At 39.4% G+C, this 20,805-nt stretch overlaps 3 protein-coding genes and 1 non-coding gene across 7 annotated transcripts in view; 2 read left to right on the top strand and 2 right to left on the bottom strand.

Annotated features, from left to right (window-relative positions):
* Positions 1-298: 298 nt before the first annotated feature.
* Positions 299-1,505, bottom strand: LOC114876938 (60S ribosomal protein L35a). Of its 2 annotated transcripts, none has more exons than XM_029188912.2 (4): positions 1,407-1,505; positions 690-946; positions 443-601; positions 299-365 (listed from the first exon to the last, which is right to left on the bottom strand). In XM_029188912.2, exons 2-4 carry the CDS (start codon positions 942-944, stop codon positions 342-344), a joined length of 438 nt encoding a protein of 145 aa, XP_029044745.1. In that variant the 5' UTR covers positions 945-946; positions 1,407-1,505; the 3' UTR covers positions 299-341. The 2 variants fall into 2 exon arrangements, with proteins under 2 accessions (XP_029044745.1, XP_029044746.1); XM_029188913.2 differs by lacking the exon at positions 1,407-1,505 and adding an exon at positions 1,138-1,344.
* Positions 1,506-4,531: 3,026 nt separating this feature from the next.
* On the top strand, positions 4,532-6,799 carry LOC114876956 (la protein homolog). The gene is made up of 7 exons (XM_029188956.2): positions 4,532-4,865; positions 5,010-5,363; positions 5,465-5,607; positions 5,682-5,766; positions 5,840-6,097; positions 6,173-6,305; positions 6,490-6,799. Exons 1-7 carry the CDS (start codon positions 4,698-4,700, stop codon positions 6,573-6,575), a joined length of 1,227 nt encoding a protein of 408 aa, XP_029044789.1. The 5' UTR covers positions 4,532-4,697; the 3' UTR covers positions 6,576-6,799.
* On the top strand, positions 6,347-6,435 carry LOC114876988. Its single transcript, XR_003789483.1, has one exon. It is a non-coding gene; the product is annotated as a small nucleolar RNA U6-53/MBII-28 (small nucleolar RNA).
* Positions 6,800-6,920: 121 nt separating the features above from the next.
* The window catches only part of LOC114876954 (neuroligin-1-like), a 31,966-nt gene continuing 18,081 nt past the window's right edge, over positions 6,921-20,805 (bottom strand). For 2 of the 3 annotated variants that reach the window (XM_046286486.1, XM_029188953.2), the window contains 7 exons: positions 20,635-20,787; positions 19,686-19,886; positions 14,312-14,504; positions 13,449-13,893; positions 9,646-9,919; positions 9,439-9,585; positions 6,921-9,379 (listed from right to left, as the gene is read on the bottom strand). In XM_046286486.1, coding sequence (XP_046142442.1) covers positions 8,733-9,379; positions 9,439-9,585; positions 9,646-9,919; positions 13,449-13,893; positions 14,312-14,504; positions 19,686-19,886; positions 20,635-20,787 — 2,060 coding nt within the window. In that variant the 3' untranslated portion in view covers positions 6,921-8,732. Of the gene's footprint in view, positions 9,380-9,438; positions 9,586-9,645; positions 9,920-13,448; positions 13,894-14,311; positions 14,505-19,685; positions 19,887-19,964; positions 20,088-20,634; positions 20,788-20,805 lie in introns of those variants that run through there. The other variant, XM_029188954.2, reaches the window with a different exon arrangement.

Here is a 20,805-nt window from a genome sequence, read left to right as displayed (position 1 = left end):
AATGGTCGAGTTCGCTGTGGGAGCGATGGTAATGCAGGTTTCGAAGGTCGGTATGATTCTCACTGTCGATAAAGGCGTGCTCCTCTTACCTTCATCTCACTACGCGCATACAGCATACGCGGCAATTTCACAGAGTTCTCGGTACAGTCGTCTTGATAGATTTGTAGTCATTACTTTTGATTACCTAGGTTACAATTTTATATAAATTAAAAATGGAACATTATAAGGTTTATCCCATATTCACAGCACAAAATATATAACATACGAATATCTAATTGGGAAAGAAAATAAACTTCGATTTAGTACCAAAATGGTATTTATTTATTTTATACAAGATAAATTTATATCCGGCTGGGATACATCATCTGTAACAAAATAAAAATATTGTTAAACACATATAATATACAAGTCCATGAATTAGTTAACGTATTGAATAACTTACAATTCTGATACGGTGACCCATAGCCTTAGCTGGCAAATTTTTCTTAAACTTAGCACGTACTGAACCACTGGTTCCATGAGGTCTGGTTACTTTGCCCCAGATAGCCCTAACTTTTGTTTTTTTACCTTTTTTACCAGGAACAGGTGTCTTGTTTTTGGCCTGTAGAAAATTAACAAACACACTGCGATTATAATATCGTTTAAATTTAATTTAGATCAGAGTATGTTACTTAAATAATAAAACTTACCTTATACACGTAAACACATCGTTTTCCAACATAAAAATCTGAGTCACATTTTGTCCTTGCTCCATCAACTTTGAGCAAAGCCGTATGTTCGTGTTGATTACGAAGTCCTCGTTTATAACCAGTGAAAATGGCTTTAGCATAAAGACGTCCGTGCCTTTTGAAAGGTCTGTTTTTTAGAAGAGGTTCGACTGGTTTCTCCTTCGGTTTTTTGCTTGTCTTCGTTTTGGCCTTTGATTCTGCAGTTGCGTCTGCCATTTCTAGTGACACAAATCACATTTAAACCATGTAATCAGCTTATACATGTAGAGAATACAACTAAATAAATTTTCAAATTAATGAAATGGTTTAGGTTATGTTATGTTGCCAAACATTGTCAAACAATGATAAAAAACCGAAAATAAAGGTTCACTATATGAAAACGAGATATCTTCTACACAATCTTGCTTACTAATTTAAGAAAAAGGTGTAACGTAAATGTATTTAGACACTTTATAACAAAATATAGTAAAGCTGTAGTTATGCCTATCGGTGCCGTGTAAAAAACAGCGTGTTCTAATCCATTGTAATCGTGGAAAATACATGAAATCTTAATATAAGATCAATTAAGTGATATCTCAGAATGATTATAAACGATGTAGCACTATTATTAATTTATCCATTTAATTAACTTAATATATTTTAAACAATAAATACACAGATCTGAAACGAAATACATACCGGATGTATATCGCGGACTAAAAGAAACAGGAAACCGTAGCCCTCTAGGTACAACATCGAACACCCTGACGATATATGTAATAGTCTATAGAAAGTCTACGAGTACCATATTTTAGCTATGGGGTCCCTGACACCCAGATGCCTTAATGTCGGTATATAAAGATTGTGCTTTGGCGTCCTTACCGCCCCAAGCCGTCGCCCATTACGCCATTAATATAAAAGCGGCGCATCGTTGACTTACCGACTGCCGAAGGGTCGATTACCGACCTACATGAAGGTAGCCGGAAGGAATAATAAAATCTGATTATTTTTAATTTTTCTTAATGTATTTTGTTTGTAAATCGTTTGTGATTGATTGTGAGTCTATTTTTAACGTTTGTGACTAATTACTTCGTAATTAATTGGAAATCGTTTGTGATTTACAAATATATCATTTTCATTGTTTTCATTGTTTATATTTTTACATTTCTTACATATCTTTATCCCTTACATCCCGACATTCCTTACATCTCTTCATCCCTTACATCCCTGCATTCTTTTCATCCCGACATTCTCTTCAGCTCTACATTCTTTTTATCCTTACATTCATTTCATCCCTACATTCATTTCATACCTACATTCTTTTCATCCCTACATTCTTTTTATCCCTGCATTCTTTTCATCCATACATTCTTTCCATCCCTACATTCCTTTCATCCCTACATTCCTTACATCGCTTCATCACTTATATCCCTACATTCCTTACATCTCTTTATCCCTTACATCCCGACATTCCTTACATTTCTGCAACCCTTACATGCCTGTATCCTTTACATCCTTGTATCACTTATATTCCTGCATTCCATATATCCCAGTACTTCCCTGAAATTGAGTTGAAATTTTTACAGCTATAAGGCCTGCGATTTTATACAAATTTAGTTCCTTTTTCCGCAACCAGAGGGCGCTGATTCGACATCGAAATTTTAGTTCACATTTTTGCTACCAGGGGGCCAGAAATTGAGCAAGATTTAGTTCCTTTTTCTGCCACCAGACGGCGCTGATTCGACATCGAAATTTTAGTTCACATTTTTGCTACCAGGGGGCCAGAAATGGAGCAAGATTTAGTTCCTTTTTTCGCCATCAGAGGGCGCTGATTCGACATCGAAATTTTAGTTCGCATTTTTGCCGCCAGAGGGCCAGAAATGGAGCAAACTTTAGTTCCTTTTTTCGCCGCCAGGGTGCGTTGGTTCGACATTGAAATTTTAGTTCAAATTTTTGCCGCTAGGGGGCGCTATTTTTCGAGAATTTCGTGAAACTTTCGAAAAACTTACCTTTACTTACCTTTACTCGGAGGAGACTTTATAATATATTTATTATAAGGGATGCAGAGGTGTAAGGAATGTAAAGAATGTAGGGATGTAAGGGATGAAGCAATGTAAGGAATGTAGGGATGGAAAGAATGTAGGGATGATAAGAATGCAGGGATTTAAAGGATGATAAGAATGTAGGGAACTAAAGGATGAAGAGCTGTAAGGAATGTAGGGATGAAAAGAATATAGGGTTGAAAAGAATGTAGGGATGAAAGGAATGTAGGGATGAAAGGAATGCAGTGATGTAAGGGATGCAGAGATGTAACGGAACGAGGGATGTAAGGGAATTGCGTAGGGGTCCGGGGCTGGGGCCCCGGTTCTCCACTGCTCGCAGCCCGAGGAGTGCCGACTTCGGGTGTGGTCCCCGATTTCGGCGGAGTTTGGCACCTGCCGTTCTACTGCAGGCCACCGTGGTGGTTTTAGTGGGTAAAAATCCCACACTACCTCCGGCCCCTCCCCAGGGGGGCTGAAGGTGTCTTTCTGAAGATTTCCACCACGTTAAAAAAAAAAAAAAAAAAAAAAAGGTATTTAGGGGTCGCACGAAAGTAAGGTATGCAGGGATGTATGGAATGTTGGGATGAAAGGAATGCAGGAATGTAAGGTATACTTGGCCTTGGGCTATAATGAGGGCTAAACTTATATGTATAAATAACTGGAAAAAGTAAAATAAATGGGGTTCTCGGCTGACACCCAGAGGAGGGATATAATCATAAATGTTATTCCCCTTCGAGCTTATTTAATAAGCAAAAAAAAATAAATGAAGTAAATTAAATAAACTGTGGAAAAAAATTATACTGGTTGTGCCCTCTTCATACGGACCTGATATTATCCAGGGGTGTTAGGGACCCTCTGCACCGAAAACACTGCTTACCGACACTACGGCATTCGGGGTATCTGAGACCCCGTGGTGCAGGTGACGCTGCATACCGATATTATGCTACCGGGGTGTCAGGGACCCCTAAGCAAATAGCGAAATATAAGACCTAAAAACGAACAAATCGTAAAACTCACTTGTTCGAGGTAGTGATGGGTACGACCAGATCTGTAGCACATGCGCACTACAATTATCTGTTATAAAACAAACTTGTAAATAATTAAGAAATTATTCACTCACAAACAATGAAAATGATATGTTTGTAAATCGCTAACGATTTCCAATCAATTACAGTTATCAGTTATCACAAAATCTGTTTATTATAAAAAATTACTATAAAGTTTCGGCTCACATCATGATAGAAATAAAATTGCTAATTACAAAAGAACTAATTTGTCACAAACGTTAAAAATAGACTCACAATCAATTACAAACGATTTGCAAACGAAATACACTAAGAAAAATTAAAAATAATCATATTTTATTATTCCTTCCGGCTAGCTTCATGTAGGTCGATTACCGACTGTCGGAAGTTCAGTCGATAAGTCGGTAATTGGTTAAGTAGTTTCCTACGCTTTTGTATAGATGGCGCAGTGGTCGAATTTTAAAAATTCTAGGCGGTCTTTTCAAAATATAAATTTGTCAAATAATTATTTTAATAATATTTCGGTCTTGTGCTGATTTTGTCTGACTTGTCAAAAATCAGAGGGAGTGAAAATTTCAGATGTCAGTCTGTAGTGCGGTAAGAGAAGAGTTGGTAATGTAGGTACGATTGTTATACTGGCTGTGGTCTCAACATGCAGAGCTAACTGCGCACGGGGTTAACTGGGACCCCAAAATCATGACCTCTTGAGAACAAAAATATGTCCGGTCTTTCTTTATTTGTAGCCGCTGTTAGATAAAGCAATAGCTTGTATACTGATGTATTTCCGGTTTCAGAAACAGTAAGGGCACGTGTGCGTCGTGATGTTTTGAGTTCGATTTTTAGAAATTGACTTATATTTACGTTTTCTAAAGATTCAACAGCATAGATTTTTTGTAACTCCTGTTGATTAATAAGTAAAAGAAATGGAGAACGGCCAAGAAGAAACTAAAGTTGAAAAAGTACAAAATGACGTTGCTGCCAATGAATCAAAATGCGAGAAGCCGGTTTCTAATGCCGAGGAAAAGGCAGCTGAACAAAAGGTGGAAGAACCATCCAAGGAGCTTCTACAAAAGATAAAGAATCAAATCGAGGTATTGCGTCTTAATGTAGCAAGTAACTTATTTCTTACGAGTTACATGTGCATACAATTTCTGCCTAAACGCGGTTAAACGTTTTACGTCATAGCTTTAAAAAGCATTTAATATTGTAAGTATTAATAGTCTCCTTTTGTGCAGTTCTATTTTGGAGATGTTAATATGCAAAGAGATAAGTTTCTTATCGAGCAAACAAAGTTGGATGATGGATGGATTCCGATGAATATCATGTTAAATTTTAAAATGTTGGCTTCCTTAAGCAAAGATATTGATGTTATATTGAAAGCTGTAGAATTAAGTGATATTATGGAAATATCTGAGGACAAAAAAAAGATACGTCGTTCACCAGAGCATCCTTTGCCAGTGTATAATGAAGAATATAGAAAGGCACAAGAAGCCAAAACAGTCTATATAAAGGGATTTCCTTTAAGCGATACCAATATTGAAAAACTCAAAACATTCTTTAATGACTTTGAACCATTTGAAAATATTGTTGTAAGTATCTTAATTGGATACAAAAAGAACATTTTGTATTTAGCCTAAAGAAAATTTGCAGAAAAATGTTTAGATTTTCAGACCATTTTCTTGTTTGATAGATGAGGAAGTATCTGGATAAAGATAAAAAATTGCAGTTTAAAGGATCCATTTTTGTACAGTTTAAAACTTTAGAGGATGCTAAAGCTTTTATGGCTAGAGATTCTATAAAATTTGGAGAAACTGAATTAATTAAGAAGTGGTCGTAAGTTAGACTATATGCAGCTTTACATAAATGTTTTTTTATCAGTAAATCAGCAGCTTTGTTTAAAATTACAGAGCAGACTATAGTGTAGAGAAAGCTAAAGAGAGAGAAGATAAAAAACAGAAGAAGGCAGAAGGAAAATCAAAGAAATCTGAAAATGTCAGTATAAATAATTATTTAACTTATTTATGTTAAATAAAATACATAAACTTATGATTCCTTCCTTCAAAAGGCAAAAGACAAAGAAGATGAACAGAGTGGCGAGGAAGAAGAAGAAAATGGAAAGGAAGTTGCATTACCTAAGGGTTGCGTGATTCATTTTTCTGGTGTACCTAAAAGTTGTACTAGGGAAGATATTAAGGAACGTTTAGGTGAATTAGACGCTAGTATCGCGTTCGTAGATTTTAAGATCGGTGACGAAAAAGGTTGGGTTCGCTTGCAAGGGGAAAATGCGGCGAAAGCTGTTGTTGACAAAATGAAAAACAGCAAAGTAAGTGTTTCAGATGTTTTAGAAACAAATTTGTTTGGCATTATTCTACGCTTACATTGTTTATCGTGTTAAAAGGTATTAATACGCGGGAAGCATGTTACATGCCGCATCCTCGAGGGCGAGGAAGAAGAAAAATATCTGATAAAAGCGCAAGGAGAAATGTCGAACCAAAGGCAGAAATATCCTAAAGGGAAGAAGAGCAAGAGAGGCAAGTGTTTAATTGAATTTTTCTTATTACTATTTCATACTTTTCTGTGATGACTTGCCATGCTAATATCGAGAGAACGTTTGGGTCTCGATGAGTTGAACTTCAAATATACTGAATGTTTCATACATGAAAGTATTCGATTCAATTAAAATATAAGGAGTCGAATTAAAGAATTCTTTTATAGGCCGTTACGCGCAACGGGGACAAAGGAAAAGACGCAATAGCGACAGTGCTGATTCTACTCCTGCTAAGAAAACGACTGTTGAATAATCTACGAAGATCATTTAACTTTGTAAAACTTAAATATTCTATACTTACTTCGCTGTACATGTGTATTAATATATTTTTATCACATGTATACATATGTATAAAATAAGAAAGATAAACGTTACACTGCTGGGTATTCAAAGTAAACACCTACTTTAAATGCATAATTCTCTGTTGTGCTCAAGCAGTGTGTATTATTTAAAGTATAAAAAGTACAATAGCGTTTATATTCGTAAATTATACATTATTTCATAATATCATTGTCAATCCCTATCCAAAATATTGCAAATGAAATATATAAGTAAAAGAATAATACAAAGATGCATAGAAATCAACGAGGTTGCAGTATATTTAGAAATCAGCATTTTATTGGTTTACAGTAAAACTTATAAAGGTAGTTCAACTAATTTACTACTCAAATTTCACTGTTATGTGCTCCACAATCCCGTTCATACATTTAACGGACAATCACAATGTGTTGGCGATTTGAACCACTCACATCCATTATACTTCAATTCTTTTTTTTTTTTAACGTACCTAAAGTACAATGTTACGTTTTCATTATTTCATGTGCCTCAGACAATGCGCACGATAGTTGTAAATGATCAATTTTGAAAATGAAGGAAAAAGATCAATTCTTTCGCAGTATTTCGTACATCCTGAGGAATGAAAAAAATTAATTAAATATCCTTGCTGATTTTGTTCAATGGTATCATATACGTTGAGCTTCACAAATCCAGATTATTATCGCTCAATTCATTTCTGTTAGAATTACCTTGAAAAAATCCTACAAAGACGAATGATATTCGTGTAAGCGTGAGCAGAATCTGGCTTTAGATTACTTGGTCGAAGAGGAAATCTAGGCATTATTTAGTTCGAAGGAAATTCTGTTCCACTTTATGATTACGTTTTTTTGAGCACACATTGCGACCAGAGTTTTCTCTACCTTCCACAATTGTTGCACGAGTTTAGTTGAAGTTCGAACATTAATTAATTATTTAATTCTATGCATCATTCGTGTCGATTTTAATTTTAATTACGAACGAAACACTTGTGGAAAGTTTCGTGTGAACACGCGCTGGTCTAATCGATATCGGGTGCATAAATATATATAATTTTTTTTTTTCATAATTTTGTTAATGAACAATGACATCGAGATGACGAGATGATACAAAATTGACGAGGTTTTGAATAATTTGGCAACTTAAGGGGTAGTTTGTATGAATTATACAAAATTTACTTAAAGAAGTTCCTAGTTAAAATAAATTCAATTGATAACAATGGTAAGCAACTATTAAACAATCAGACGTATTAATTAACACACCGATTTATATTTAAATTTTGCCTTTCGTTTCAAAGGATCACGCTGATCGTCACTACAAAGTAGATCGGAAGAATCATCGTCACCTTACGGATTCTCTCGAAAATCTATGAATCGCTTTACACAGACCTTAACTAATTGATTATCCGTGCGAATCTGTGCACAACTTTCAATAATTGGGATAGAAAAGACCTCGAAGTTTTCGCGTATTAAAGGAAGTAGGAATCATTCGTGTGCCTAGCGTCGATTATACCGGAAGTTAGTCTACGCCTGCGACCATCGCTACCATCTTGGATTTCATCTCTTTCGAATTATCATTTTTCAAAAGTTATACTTCGAAGAGAATATCGATCAGGGCACTTCTATAATGTCCTCTGCGAATTAATTAATACAGTTTCTCATAGTCTCGACTTAAGCGTTTCAGGAAAGAAAACACGCGACACCTGAAAAGACGCGTAGCCACAACATTTCAAGACCGAGTAGCACCTCCAATCTTTTCAGAACGTTCCGACGAGGCAGTTACAGCTGTTTATTTAAATTTCAGCACCATAGTAATCAGTTTTCCAATAAACATCAAAATGTCTTCTTAATACATCCACAGTAATAATCTAACTGTCCTTTAAATTTCAACAGGTCCACCATTCTACCTCAGCCTCTTCGTGAAAAGAAGATCTAGAGTTCCATTATCTATTGATGTTCCTCAAGCATAAATCCAGCCAAGGTATCCTTCATTGTACATCCTTACCAAAGTCTCAAAATTTCGACTCTACCGTGGCTTCAAGGTCCACGAAAGTCACCTTCTTCGTCCTCGTGTTGCCCTCTAGGGGCAACCCCTAATGCTATACGGATATCTCCTGAATTTGCACCCGTTTCTTGATGGTGTTGGTACTGCCTGTAGTGCTAAGAGAGCTGGTAGTCCTTGTGGGTGGTTTCGGGGGTATTGGGTCCTTGTGGATGGTGTTGCTGGTCGCGTGGCTACCTTTCTGTTCACATATCGATTGTTCATCCGGGTCGGCGGATTGATTCTGAGAAATCTGTTGATGTTCCTGGATAGAAGGACTCCTAGCCAGGGTAGTGTACGACGGAGGAGGTTCTTGGGTCGATCTGGGACTGTCAGGAGCCTTGATCGACGATCTGGTGGTCATTGGTAAGGATTCTTGGCCATTGGGGGTGCAGTCCATCGCTGCTCTCTTCTTATCCCGGTCTCTTTGGTAGTAAATCCCCGCGAATATCAACATGTTCAGTACTAGGAGAATACAACCGACACCTACGGTGATGGCTAGGGCAGTGGTGGTGCTGTAATAATGTCGGGAGGTCAGTCTTTGCAAGAGTTCCGCGTCGTCCTCCGAGTCGTCCAGGATGGGAGTGATGTCCTCGGCAACGGAGTCGTCCCCTGTCGAAGTGCTGCACGCAGTCGTCGAGGAGGCGCTGCTTTTCGTCGTCCCTACCAGCGGCAGAGGGGTGTACCACTCGTCTCGAACAGGTCCTGAATGAAATTTTTCAATGGAAATTAATCTATCAAGAGGGTGAAAATAATTTTCTTACCTGCGTAGAAGTGATCACCCCTTTCTCGGAAATGATGGTGCCGCATGGAAACGTCATCGTCCCCAGGACGATGGAGTTGAGGTATCAGATTTAACCAAACGGCCATCTTGTGACCACGATAGTGGCTCTTCATTTTCGGTTTCATAGCTAAAATTCAAACGAAGAACACAGAGAATATATCCAGCGCGCATTTTATCAAACACCTACCGATTGTCAGGTACTGTTGAGTACCGGTTTCGTATTGTTCCCAAGTGAGTCCACGGTATCGAGTTTTCTCCTTCGGCGTTCCGTAATCCACCGATTCGATTTTGTGCGGTTCGTTCGGATTGCCTGTTTTCGCGAAGTTCGTGAAGAACGTGAGAACCGCCTCGGCGACCCCTTGATCCTGGCGGGAGTAGTTTCGAGGGAAGAAAAGTCCTCCGGCTACCAGCGGCAAACCGAAGATGTAAGGTATGTCCTCTCCCCGTATGCTGCCGAGGCGCTGAAACAGAATCGCGTTCCATTTTCATAAAATTTTCGCTTCGGCTGGCGATTAAGATTTCTACTTCAGTCGCAACACCGGTTTCTCTTCGATAATTGTAATTGCAAATCGGAGGGCGAATCGTTCGGACCGGGCCGATTTTGTTTGTGTTCCGCATCGGGGTCGCAATGCAAATCTCCTTAATTCGCAGCACAAGCAAGCGAATGTAGAGAGCTCCGACCTCTCGGGCGTCCTCCTTGATCCTGGCATCCTCGACATTTCTCTCCCGTAGATTGCTCTACAGATTGGTGCATGCGCGTGCATACATTTCGCAACAGTCGAAGAAGCGTGCGGCTGGATTAGCCGGTGAATTTACAGGTGTGTCTTAACGCTTATCGGCTCGGATTGTTTAATGGATGAGTTGCTTAACTCTAAACGCATCGCAGCTTGTAAAACGGGATTAAAGGGATGTGTTTCTCGTTCGAGCGTACGAAAGGGAAGCACTTTGTAGAGAGCGTTAAACTTTAAATTTAATTTTCCAGTGTTACGGCTCGGCTTATCTTTATCGTGCGCCGAGGTATCAAATATATTTCAAGTATTTTCAGTATTATATTATTTGTGGAATTGGAATGTTAGAGTATCGAAGACTGATATACTTGATATTTTACAAATATCGGAGAATTGATCAGGGGCTATTAAATTGCTTTAGTACAGTGTTCTTTAAAGTATCGACTATGGGGTTCCGAGGATGTTAAGATATTGAGTTATCGGGCTCCAAATAATGCACTCTATACAACTAAGATCCCTTCATGTTACCAGCAACCCCGCTCTCTTCTAATTTATCTGATACCCAATATATGATCCTCCAATTTCAGTCTCCTATTATTAATATACTGTACTTCTTCTTCTTTTTACTTCCACCCCTAATAATCTTCTTATTTTCTTTCTCGCTACCCTAACTCGCCACCGACCATTCTTTCCCCCCTCGTAGACACTGAATTTACCGCACGACAGGCTGATAACAGTAATGCTTAAAGTTACAAAGAGTTAACAGCGACACCGGAACTTATTAAACGAGCCGCCTTACGCGGCTGATTTAATTAAATTTCGCTTTGTGCGTACACAGTTGGCCATGCCCCCCAAGCAAACGCACTAAATCGCTATTAACCATGGCAACCGGGCTGGAACTTATTAACTTTTGAGTTGCCTTCTGATTTACCTGCTACGTGCTACGATAGCTACACAGTTCTTTAACTCCGGTTACGCAAAGATACTTTGTTCTTTCTTAATCCATTTGCTACTACGATCCCCAAATGGGGATTTGAATATACAGGGTGTTCGACAACAGGTGGGAGATTTTTTAAGGGGTGATTCTGAGGATCAAAATAAGACGAAAATCAAGAATAACGAAATAGCGTTTGCGGCTTTGTTTTCCAGTAATTAACGTTTAGAAATTCGAGTAAAAAGCGCCTGAAACCTGCAACCTGCCCAGCACCGACGACTGAACGTCAGGTCAGCAGGGGAAGGTACAGTCATATACAGGGTGTTCGACAACAGGTGGGCAAAATTTTAAGGGGTGATTCTATGGATCAAAATAAGACGAAAATCAAGAATAACGAAATAGCGTTTGCGGCTTTGTTTTCCAGTAATTAACATTTTAAGATTCGAGTAAAAAGCGCCTGAAATCTGCAACCTGCCCAACACCGACGCGACGATTGAACGTCAGGGCAGCAGGGGTCGGTACAGTCACAATCAAGAATCATTGAATAGTAGAAACTTACCTGGTGCTATTCTGTTTCTCGGTACTGCAGCATTCGGCTTCGATTCTTGGTTATGAGTGTACCGACCCCTGCAGACCTGACGTTCAGTCGTCGGTGCTAGGCAGGTTGCAGGTTTCAGGCGCTTTTTACTCGAATTTTTAAACGTTAATTACTGGAAAACAAAGCCGCAAACGCTATTTCGTTATTCTTGATTTTCGTCTTATTTTGATCCCTAGAATCACCCCTTAAAATTTTGCCCACCTGTTGTCGAACACCCTGTATAGTTAATGGGTTAATACGATTTCGATATCATCATTTGAAACAACATACAGGACTCTGTTCAATAATTTTCTACCACTATCGAAGGTCACTGTATCGATATCTCACCGCGCGTTACAATAAACTGGCGATAATTTATTACCGTGTTAATTACTGATAATTAAAATTCATCGACAATGACGCGAAACCGTGTCCGTTAATCGAAGTTAATCGACGATGCTGGTAAATGCAAATTGAACACGTCAAATTATTCCAGCCATTATGGAACCATCCCATGGGTTATAAATTATGTTCCGCAACATGATACATTTATTTCCATCGGAATGATAAGAATCACGATGTTCGAAAATGATTCTACTTGGTGTTCGATTAATTTTCTTCCTTAAATCAACGGAGATTCGATTTGCCGGTGAAAAACTTGTCGAATTAACCGGGAAGACCCTATAACCCGAAGCTGTCGGATTCCGATATCTAGTGCAAAGTTGTAGATAAGATTGCGCTTAATTTACACGGTGCTAGAGTTCCGGTACAACGCGGACGTCATGCAACCCCGCTTCTGCGGCCCCGTCTGATTAAATCAGTAGCTTCATCGTGAAATCATGGGCAGCGGTTAAGAGAGAGAGAGGTCGGCACGAAGAAGCGAATCGATGGCGAGGAAACGCAAGATTGCAGAGGCAATCTCCGACAGTTCGAAGCTCGATCGTTCGTTCCCGTGATTAAATTAAGCGAAGGTAAACGCGCGCTATTTCTCCGTCTCTTTTATTTACTTCCGTACGGCGAGGGCGAGACTGTTACCTTAATTATCGTTAATTATCTGGAAATAGCGTGAGATGAACGAAGGGCGGGTGTTCTGTACACCGCCCTCTAAATATCTGGATTGCAATCTCTTGAGAAGAAACTTAATTTCTCAGCAATGTTGGTGAACACAGAACGAGAGATATACACTCGTAATATTATGCAAAATTAACCGAGACTTAAGCAGCTTCTTTCCCGACTCTGCTCTACTTTACGTTTTCACTCGGCTCGAGTTGTATGCGGAACTCCGAAGTACGAGTCCGGCTCTTTGACGGAGGTGGCTGGTGTACTTAAGGAATTTCGCGAAGAATCAAAGAAGTCGCGAATAAACGTGCGGAGGAGGAAATAAAAAAAAAGAAGGATGCCGCGAGAAACAAGTTTACAAGCGGAGGTAGTTCAAAGAGCCACGTTTACCGTCTCGACGCTTTATACGGGTTATTTGCCGTTTAAAAGACGCGGCTCCTTTTGAATTAGTTTCCCGAGCAGACACTTCGGATAAGAGACAGAGTAAATTTATAAAATAACTCAGTTTTCACTACCCGAAGGAGCTTAGTCAATCTTCTTTTGAATAATTAAATGGTACATCCCTGCAGCAGCAGGAAAAAAGATAAAAAATTCCTAAGAAAATTACTTCCATCCTAATTGACATAATGGACCGTGAGAATCACGTCAACCCTTTTCCTAAATCCTATCCAAAGTTCCATCCCATCACTGACCTCCATATATCCGCTGTTCTTGTTCTGATGGCTGAAGTGATAGAAGTAAGTCTTGGCACCTCTCCTGGCGTGATAAAAGGCTATTCTCATGAGCGGTGCCACCGTGTGTCCGTCACTCAACGCCTCCATGGTCGAGTCCCTAATGATGATGGGATGAAGGACCGGCTTGTCCCAGTCCGTGTACTCGTTCCTCACCGCCGAGAAGATTTCGTTCAGATGATAAACGTACGCGTTCCTGATGAACGTGCGAAGCACGCGATTCCGATGATCTTCCTCGAAGCCGTATTGTATATCGTTCGCGTTGAAATCGAGATTCGACTCGGTGCTGGATACGCCGAGTATCAGAGGCACCTTGATGAACGTGTCGCTGATTCTCTCCATGTCCAGGCCCGGATCGGGATTATTTTGGTCCACTGGCAAGCCGGGTCCGATGCGAGGCACGAATCTGGCGAGGAAAATTTCTTGTTCAACAGGGAAGCGATAAAGAGAAGTTGCGAGACAGAGGGAGGAACGGCGATCGATCGATCGCGAACCGGAAGCTAACAATGGGGTGTAGGTAGGGTGAACGGTTACTGGCCGATTAGAGGGTATCGTTCACTTTGATCTACGATAAACGGCGCGGATAGTGAAATGCGATCGAGATACCGTGATATTAAAACATTGCAGGATAAGAAAATGATAATTGTGTAAAATAGAAATATTGAGATGTTTCAAAACGGGGATAACAGAGTATTTTAGTAGGAAGGAACGAGCGTTATAAAGAATTTATTGGAACCATAATAAACGGGAATAGCCAATTTTATGACGAAATATTCCTGGTTAAGTCATTCTCGAATCAAGCTCGTAAAGAGACGATATCTTACCGGATTTCCGGCAGTTCAACCCCCATCAGCTGGCGAAGGGGAGTACCGCGTAGACAGTCGGCAATATCTTCGTCGTTTTCCGTGGAACAACCTATTTGCTCAGCTACTTTAAGACGTAGGTCGTTTGGATCGTGAACAGACGCCCATGGGCTTAACGCTGACCCACTTGATAATACCACCCTGTGGAACAGACCTGAAAATATAAGAAAAATTTCCTTTGTTATTCTACTATTTATTGTTTATAAACAGGCACTATAAATATTATTCGTTATCAATTGAAATTAATTTGTAGTTGTATAGAATGAAAAATATAAGAGATATGCCTGACCAATGGTTGACTTCTACTACTGAAAGATAAAAGGATATGGATTTAAAACAATTCTACTTGCTTTTGCTACTATTATTTTGTTTATATAATTAAATTATCGTTACCAGAGACCAATATTTAGTCACAAATTTGATTATTAGGAAAAGAATGCATTCATGCCTGACCAATTTCACTGATTTCTACTGAATTCACTTCCCTTTCCCTGGTTTCTTCAATTCCGCCTAACGCAAATTAATTATTAATCGTTTAACGCAATTTTTTACGACGATAAGAAGAATATAACAACAAAATACATTCTCATCGATCTTCTCAAGTGTTGCGACATTATATCGTTCGTAAGAAAGGACGCATTAAAGTCGAAAGGAGGGTCGAGAGCCGGATATATCGAAGTTATTACAACATCAACACGGTAAAGTCGTTATCCACGATAGCTCAAAGAGATTTACGCGATAATAAAAGATATTCAAGGAGACTGAAACGAGGTTGGCGACGAGTTATGGTAGGATGGGACACAGGTAGAACCGTAATCTTCGTACAGCGAATGGAATGCCAATTTTGTCCCCCGTTTACGAGACGAATATTTTCCCCTGAAACAATTTATTCCCTGCCGTCCGATCTTATCGTCGTAAGATCAAGTTTTCCGAACATAAAAACGCGCGAAACTTTCAATTTATATTTTATTTTTTCAATTATTCCTATTTCTGTTCTAACTACCCCCTATATTTTCAGGGTGGCGAAATTGGCTCGCCAGATGATATCCAAGCAAATGATCGTCCTTTAACCATCGACGTGACTCCAGGTGGAAATACTGCAAGGTATTCAGATTAATCCCAAGCGATGCCGAAGAGGAGCACGATGCAATACACGTGCAATGGAAATATCCTTCGTCTGGTAGGAACGCAAATATTTATTATCGGTGCAATTTTCGAAGATGCGATATTTGTTTAAATACCCAACATTTAATCCTGTTCGAAAATATTTCAGAACTCACGAAGATAGTATTCCTGAGAAGTCCGCTAAAAAAAATGAAATATTCATCGAGCGCAAGTAACGTTAATTTGTGTCAACAAACAGAATATTTAAACTTTCGTAATTCCATCAGCGTGCTAAGATCGCACCTATTATTTCAATCACGCCACTTCACTAAATATCGGAACTTCTTGGCTTGCAAACTTTTCCACACGACGGGAGAGCAGCCCGTGAATCGTGGCAAAGCGAACGTTAATTCCAAAGTGCTGGAACTTGAACGAGGAACACGGATTCAGCCTCAATTAATTAACACTGCTCGATAAGCTATCGCTGGAATTTCCTTCTCCTCCTCTGGATCGGAATAACGATCGTCTGCAGGGACGAAGGAAAACGAAAAATTCTCTTGAAACATAGAAATAAAGAAAGGAAGATAAAATAGAGGACACTCGGGGAAGATTAAAGGCAAACAAGAAACTTGTCAATCCTACCCTCTTATATCTACTCGTCAGATTCGAAGGAACCATTTGTCTTCAATTCTGTCATTCGACTTGATGTCTCGGATGAAATTCGAGAGGCGAAACAACAAATTCGTAGCCGATCTTCGTTTCGGTCGTTGCGAAGGAATGGGATCTTGAGGGGTCCCAGGAGTCATTCGCGAATCCATTTCCCTTTTTCTACTTTTCTCTTCAGCCGCTATCCTCGAGCTGTTTCTCGCCTCTCATAGAGCCTGTACACGAACGATTGGCTTGGCGAGTAATCACGGAGGCAGCGGAGCGTGATTCCTGCCGATTGGCTGATTCAATGCGAGCCAGGCACATCGGTTTCCTATCTATTTCTCTTTTCTTTTCCAATCGTTCTGCCCGCTTTCCCGGATGACTCACGAGACGAGGATATCCGTGGCAGACTTGGACGACACGTTTACTATCTACACGATTCTTAATAGAAGCGCAAACTTATCGCAACGAAAGTTAACTGTCTGTAAAAAAAAAGAGAGAGAGACGATGTGTTTTTCTATTTTTCATATTTTAAGTTTAACACGTTGACTGCCGCAGTGAAAATGGACATTTCTTATGAGACGTATTAAAGCTCCAATTATTAAGAATAGGAATAATTAATTTTCAAATTTCAAATGTCAACCTTACCTTATTAGTATAATAACAATACTATTGAAAATAATATTTTCTATCGTTTCCTTTTAATTACTATTGGACTGCGTGTAATTTGCGATGCCAGTCACAGGTGACCCCCCATGGCATTCAACGTGTTAAGGTTGTTTTTTTAAGTGGTGATTCTAAGGATTAAAATAAAACGAAAATCAAGAATGATGAAAATTAAAAATTCGAGTAAAAAGCGCCTGAAACCTGCAATCTGCCCAACACCAACGACTGAACGTCAGGTCAGTAGGCGTGGGTATAGTCATAACCAAGAAGAAAAAGCCGAATGCTGCAGTCCCGAAAAACAGAATAGCACGAGGTAATAGAGGTGTGCGAGTACTCGTAATTTACAAGCCGAGTTGAACTCGCTTCGATTGTTCGAGCCGAGTCGATCGCTTGAATTTGCCGAGCTACTCGAAAAATTCGAACTACTCGAATATATTCGAGCAGATGTTAAACATGTTTTAGGTTAAACATCTGCTCGAATATATTCGAGTAGTTCGAATTTTTCGAGTAGCTCGCTTTTATATCAAACAGTTCGACGATTTCGAGTAGCTCGACAAATTCAAACGATCGACTCGGCTCGAACAATCGATCATTGTTTGGCTCGAAATTCGAGTACTTGAATAAATCGAGTACTCGCACACCTCTACGAGGTAAGTTTCTACTATTCAATGATTCTTGGTTATGACTGTACCTGCCCCTGCTGACCTGACGTTCAGTCGTCGCATCGGTGCAGGGCAGGTTGCAGGTTTTAGGCGCTTTTTACTCGAATTTTTAAACGTTAATTACTGGAAAACAAAGCCGCAAACGCTATTTCGTTATTCTTGATTTTCGTCTTATTTTGGTCCCTAGAATCTCCCACCTGTTGTCAAACACCCTGTAGATGATACGCTTTACAGGTACAAATAACAGAAGCACAAAGGTGGATTCACGTAGGAAAGGTAATGCATCCTGCCGTTCCAGAGAAACAAAGACAGTTTCCAGGGAACACGATAAAATAAACAAGGGAAACCAGGTAGAGGAGTTACTTCGAATGTTCGTGGTTCTCTGAACAGGATTTCACCACCTGCCTAGCCATTTCCAGACGTTTCCGGTGTCAGCGGAAACGCTGGCAAACAGTTTACATCTTCAGACTGCTTTGGTAACGTAGCATCTCCGTTTCTAGCAGTTACAGGAAACATCGTTGAAACAGTTCCTCTTCGTTCAACGCTGCGGGCACTTTCTGCCAGTCTCCTTGTTCGCTTTTCGAAGCCGATGCCGGACGACCAACTTCCGTCGAATAAGAAGCAACGCCGAGCTTTCCGATGCGTCGTGGAATGCACTTAAGAACGACCACCGGTGAGTAGGTACAACAGGAAACTGATACCCCGAAACTTTTACCTTTACAACGTACTCTTTGTCCACGACAGACGAGCAATTCCCTGTCTGGTTGAATTCGATGAAACTTTCAGGGAATTATCCCACGACGATGAAACGATAGAGTTTCAATTTTTTGAAATTAAATATTATTAAAATCTGTCTAGGCTGATGGTATTTGTGTATAAGATTTCTTTTTCATTATTAATATGTAAGCAATTTCTACTTATTTCATATTCTGTGTAAAAAGGGTTTCACCCGTTTAGAAGCTAAATTAATAAAATAAATAAAATTATTACTTGATTGATTTTCATTGATTTTCTATTTCATCGTAAGTGATTCGACTGAAACTGTGATCCAATAATGGAGAAGAAAGAAGAATTTCTCTGTCGCGTTTGAATAGGTGTTGGTTAATTAAGAAATCATTAATTCCAGTGTGTCTTGACATCTAACGAGCTTTTTGATTTTACAGGCCAAGAGTTACCAAGGATACCTTCATTGGTAATGAATAATCAAAGCACGCGTCGGGCTTCCGCTAATTACTCGTCGATTGCCGACTAATTCAGCTTTATTTCACAGACCAGCGCAGTCTCAAAGCATAATTAATGTTTCAACGCGTTTGCACAAGGCTCTTATAATAATATCATACACCGCGCTCGAATATTTACGTTGCTCTCGTCGGGATCCAGGCTGTGTATACTTTTCTTGAAAACCACAAATGTCTCTCGTTGGGTAATTTCGGGCTCTTGTCTCGGGAGGACGTTGACGCAAAAATGATTTTATTAAACACAAATAATGGAATAATATTTTGATTAATCCCAAAGTTATCCTCCACAACTGAGAATACATAAAAGCTTTGAATAATAATGATAAAATGTAAAATTTGATAACGACAGTCTTCAAAGAGACAAAAATGGAAGGCGCAATAAAAACTACATTTTTGGTTTTCTAGGAATAAAACGAAGCAACGCAATTTGTCACAATCGTAGAGATCAACGCGCACGATTTTTTGTCGCTCTTTTTTTCGAGATGTTTCGCTATCTCGATGATCCGTTGATTTCGTTGGATTAATCTCTTGTCGATTCATCTATCGTCCGGCCAGGATCCTTTAATCGTATCCGACAACGATATTTCTGCTCCATTCCAAATCGATTCTCGTCCGTGTCGCTTGTTATTTTACGCTCCTTCGTCATAGACGAGTTTTGCCAATTTAGTTTTGCTCGTTCCACGTAAACGCAGTTTTGAGAATTCGGTTTCAAACTCGTTTCCCTTTTTTTTTTGCGGTTCCTGGTTTATTTTCACAAAATACGGAATATTTCATCCGTACACTCTATCCGAAGGAGAAAATGATTACAAGTATCAAGATCGTTGATATAGAGAAACACACAGTGTGAGGGGCAATATTCTATTCCACAAAGTTCGAACTTTATTCTATTGAATTTCAAATAAATAAAAGAGAATCCTTCGCTATTCTCAATCTATGTTCTTCAGTATCATCTTCCACCGTTACTATATCACATTTTTCATGTGTCTGTTCAATATAAGAACGCATTTGTCAACCTACCTTTACCATAAGGAGCGAGTAGCAGCAAATTCACCAAAGCAGCTCCGGTATCGTGGCCAATCAACGTGATTTTCGTTGGGTCTCCTCCGAAAGCAGCGATATTTTCGCGTACCCAACGTAGTCCCATGGCAATATCCTTCAACGCCAGGTTTCCACCGGATCCTGGCGTTCTGTCCGGATACGGACGAGTTCTCAGGAAGCCTGGAACATAGCCAAACCTTAACTCCACCACTTTCCTAGTGTCTTCGTTTAAAAAGAACACATCTAAAACGTCTGTACTTTATTCTTCCCTATTATTCTATCATATCTGTCCCCTTCGATCCTATTCTCCGCCTATTATTCTTCTTCTTCCATTGTTTTCATCTCTACGTTTGACATAAATTGTACCGAGAAAAATGGGACCAGTATCGAGGCAGACTGCCATGAAATTTACTCTTCTTTTTTTTTTTTTTCATTTGATCTTGTAATACGTTCAATTGCAGGAAACTGTAATCGGTTTTGGTTTCTACAGTCCACGATAAACAGATATTGCGAATTGAATACGACAAAGGAACCGTGATATATATCAAATCTACCAACAGCAGGGATTTATGCATCTGCCGGACTTGCATAATTATAATGTTAAATAATGCGATGCCTGGCGGATTTCTGGGACGCGTGCATACATCATTCGGACAGAATTTAACGCGGCGAATGAATTAACGAGCACGCTTTCCCTGGAATAAGAATTTATCCGACCGGCGTGAATTGTTTATTAGCGGTTCAAAGCCGAACCTCCTTGATGATGGTGTTCCTGTTCGTTCTTTGATCAACATCGTGATTTCATGTAACATTCAGGCCGTTAAATCTCGTTCGTTGAGAAAGACAGAAAGAAAATGAAAATAGATTTTGAAATTATTGGGATTTTTGAAGAAAGATTCAGAGATACTTTGTATTTTTTTAAACTCACCTAAGATTCCCAGACGATAGTTAAGTGTGATCACTATCACGTGGCCAGCACTAGCTAAAACTGACCCATCGTAGATGTTCCCAGTTCCCCATTCGAAACTTTCACCGTGGACGTACACCATCACCGCGTATGGTGCTTCCAGTCCTCGAGAACCTGAAAAATTTCATAATG

Source organism: Osmia bicornis, chromosome 7 (genome assembly GCF_907164935.1).
Source record: "Osmia bicornis bicornis chromosome 7, iOsmBic2.1, whole genome shotgun sequence".
Classification (NCBI taxonomy): domain Eukaryota; kingdom Metazoa; phylum Arthropoda; class Insecta; order Hymenoptera; family Megachilidae; genus Osmia; species Osmia bicornis.
Note: the sequence above shows the minus strand (reverse complement) of the source record. Positions and strands in the feature narration are given on the sequence as shown.

Excerpts from the sequence above, each read along its gene's own strand:
- LOC114876938 (XM_029188912.2), bottom strand. The coding sequence starts at position 944 with ATGGCAGACGCAACTGCAGAATCAAAGGCCAAAACGAAGACAAGCAAA. Across the intron at positions 602-689 it reads GATGTGTTTACGTGTATAAG|GCCAAAAACAAGACACCTGT; the intron begins GTAAGTTTTATT and ends AATTTTCTACAG. Across the intron at positions 366-442 it reads TGGGTCACCGTATCAGAATT|ATGATGTATCCCAGCCGGAT; the intron begins GTAAGTTATTCA and ends ATTTTGTTACAG.
- LOC114876956 (XM_029188956.2), top strand. The coding sequence starts at position 4,698 with ATGGAGAACGGCCAAGAAGAAACTAAAGTTGAAAAAGTACAAAATGAC. Across the intron at positions 5,608-5,681 it reads GAATTAATTAAGAAGTGGTC|AGCAGACTATAGTGTAGAGA; the intron begins GTAAGTTAGACT and ends TTAAAATTACAG. Across the intron at positions 6,306-6,489 it reads AGGGAAGAAGAGCAAGAGAG|GCCGTTACGCGCAACGGGGA; the intron begins GCAAGTGTTTAA and ends ATTCTTTTATAG.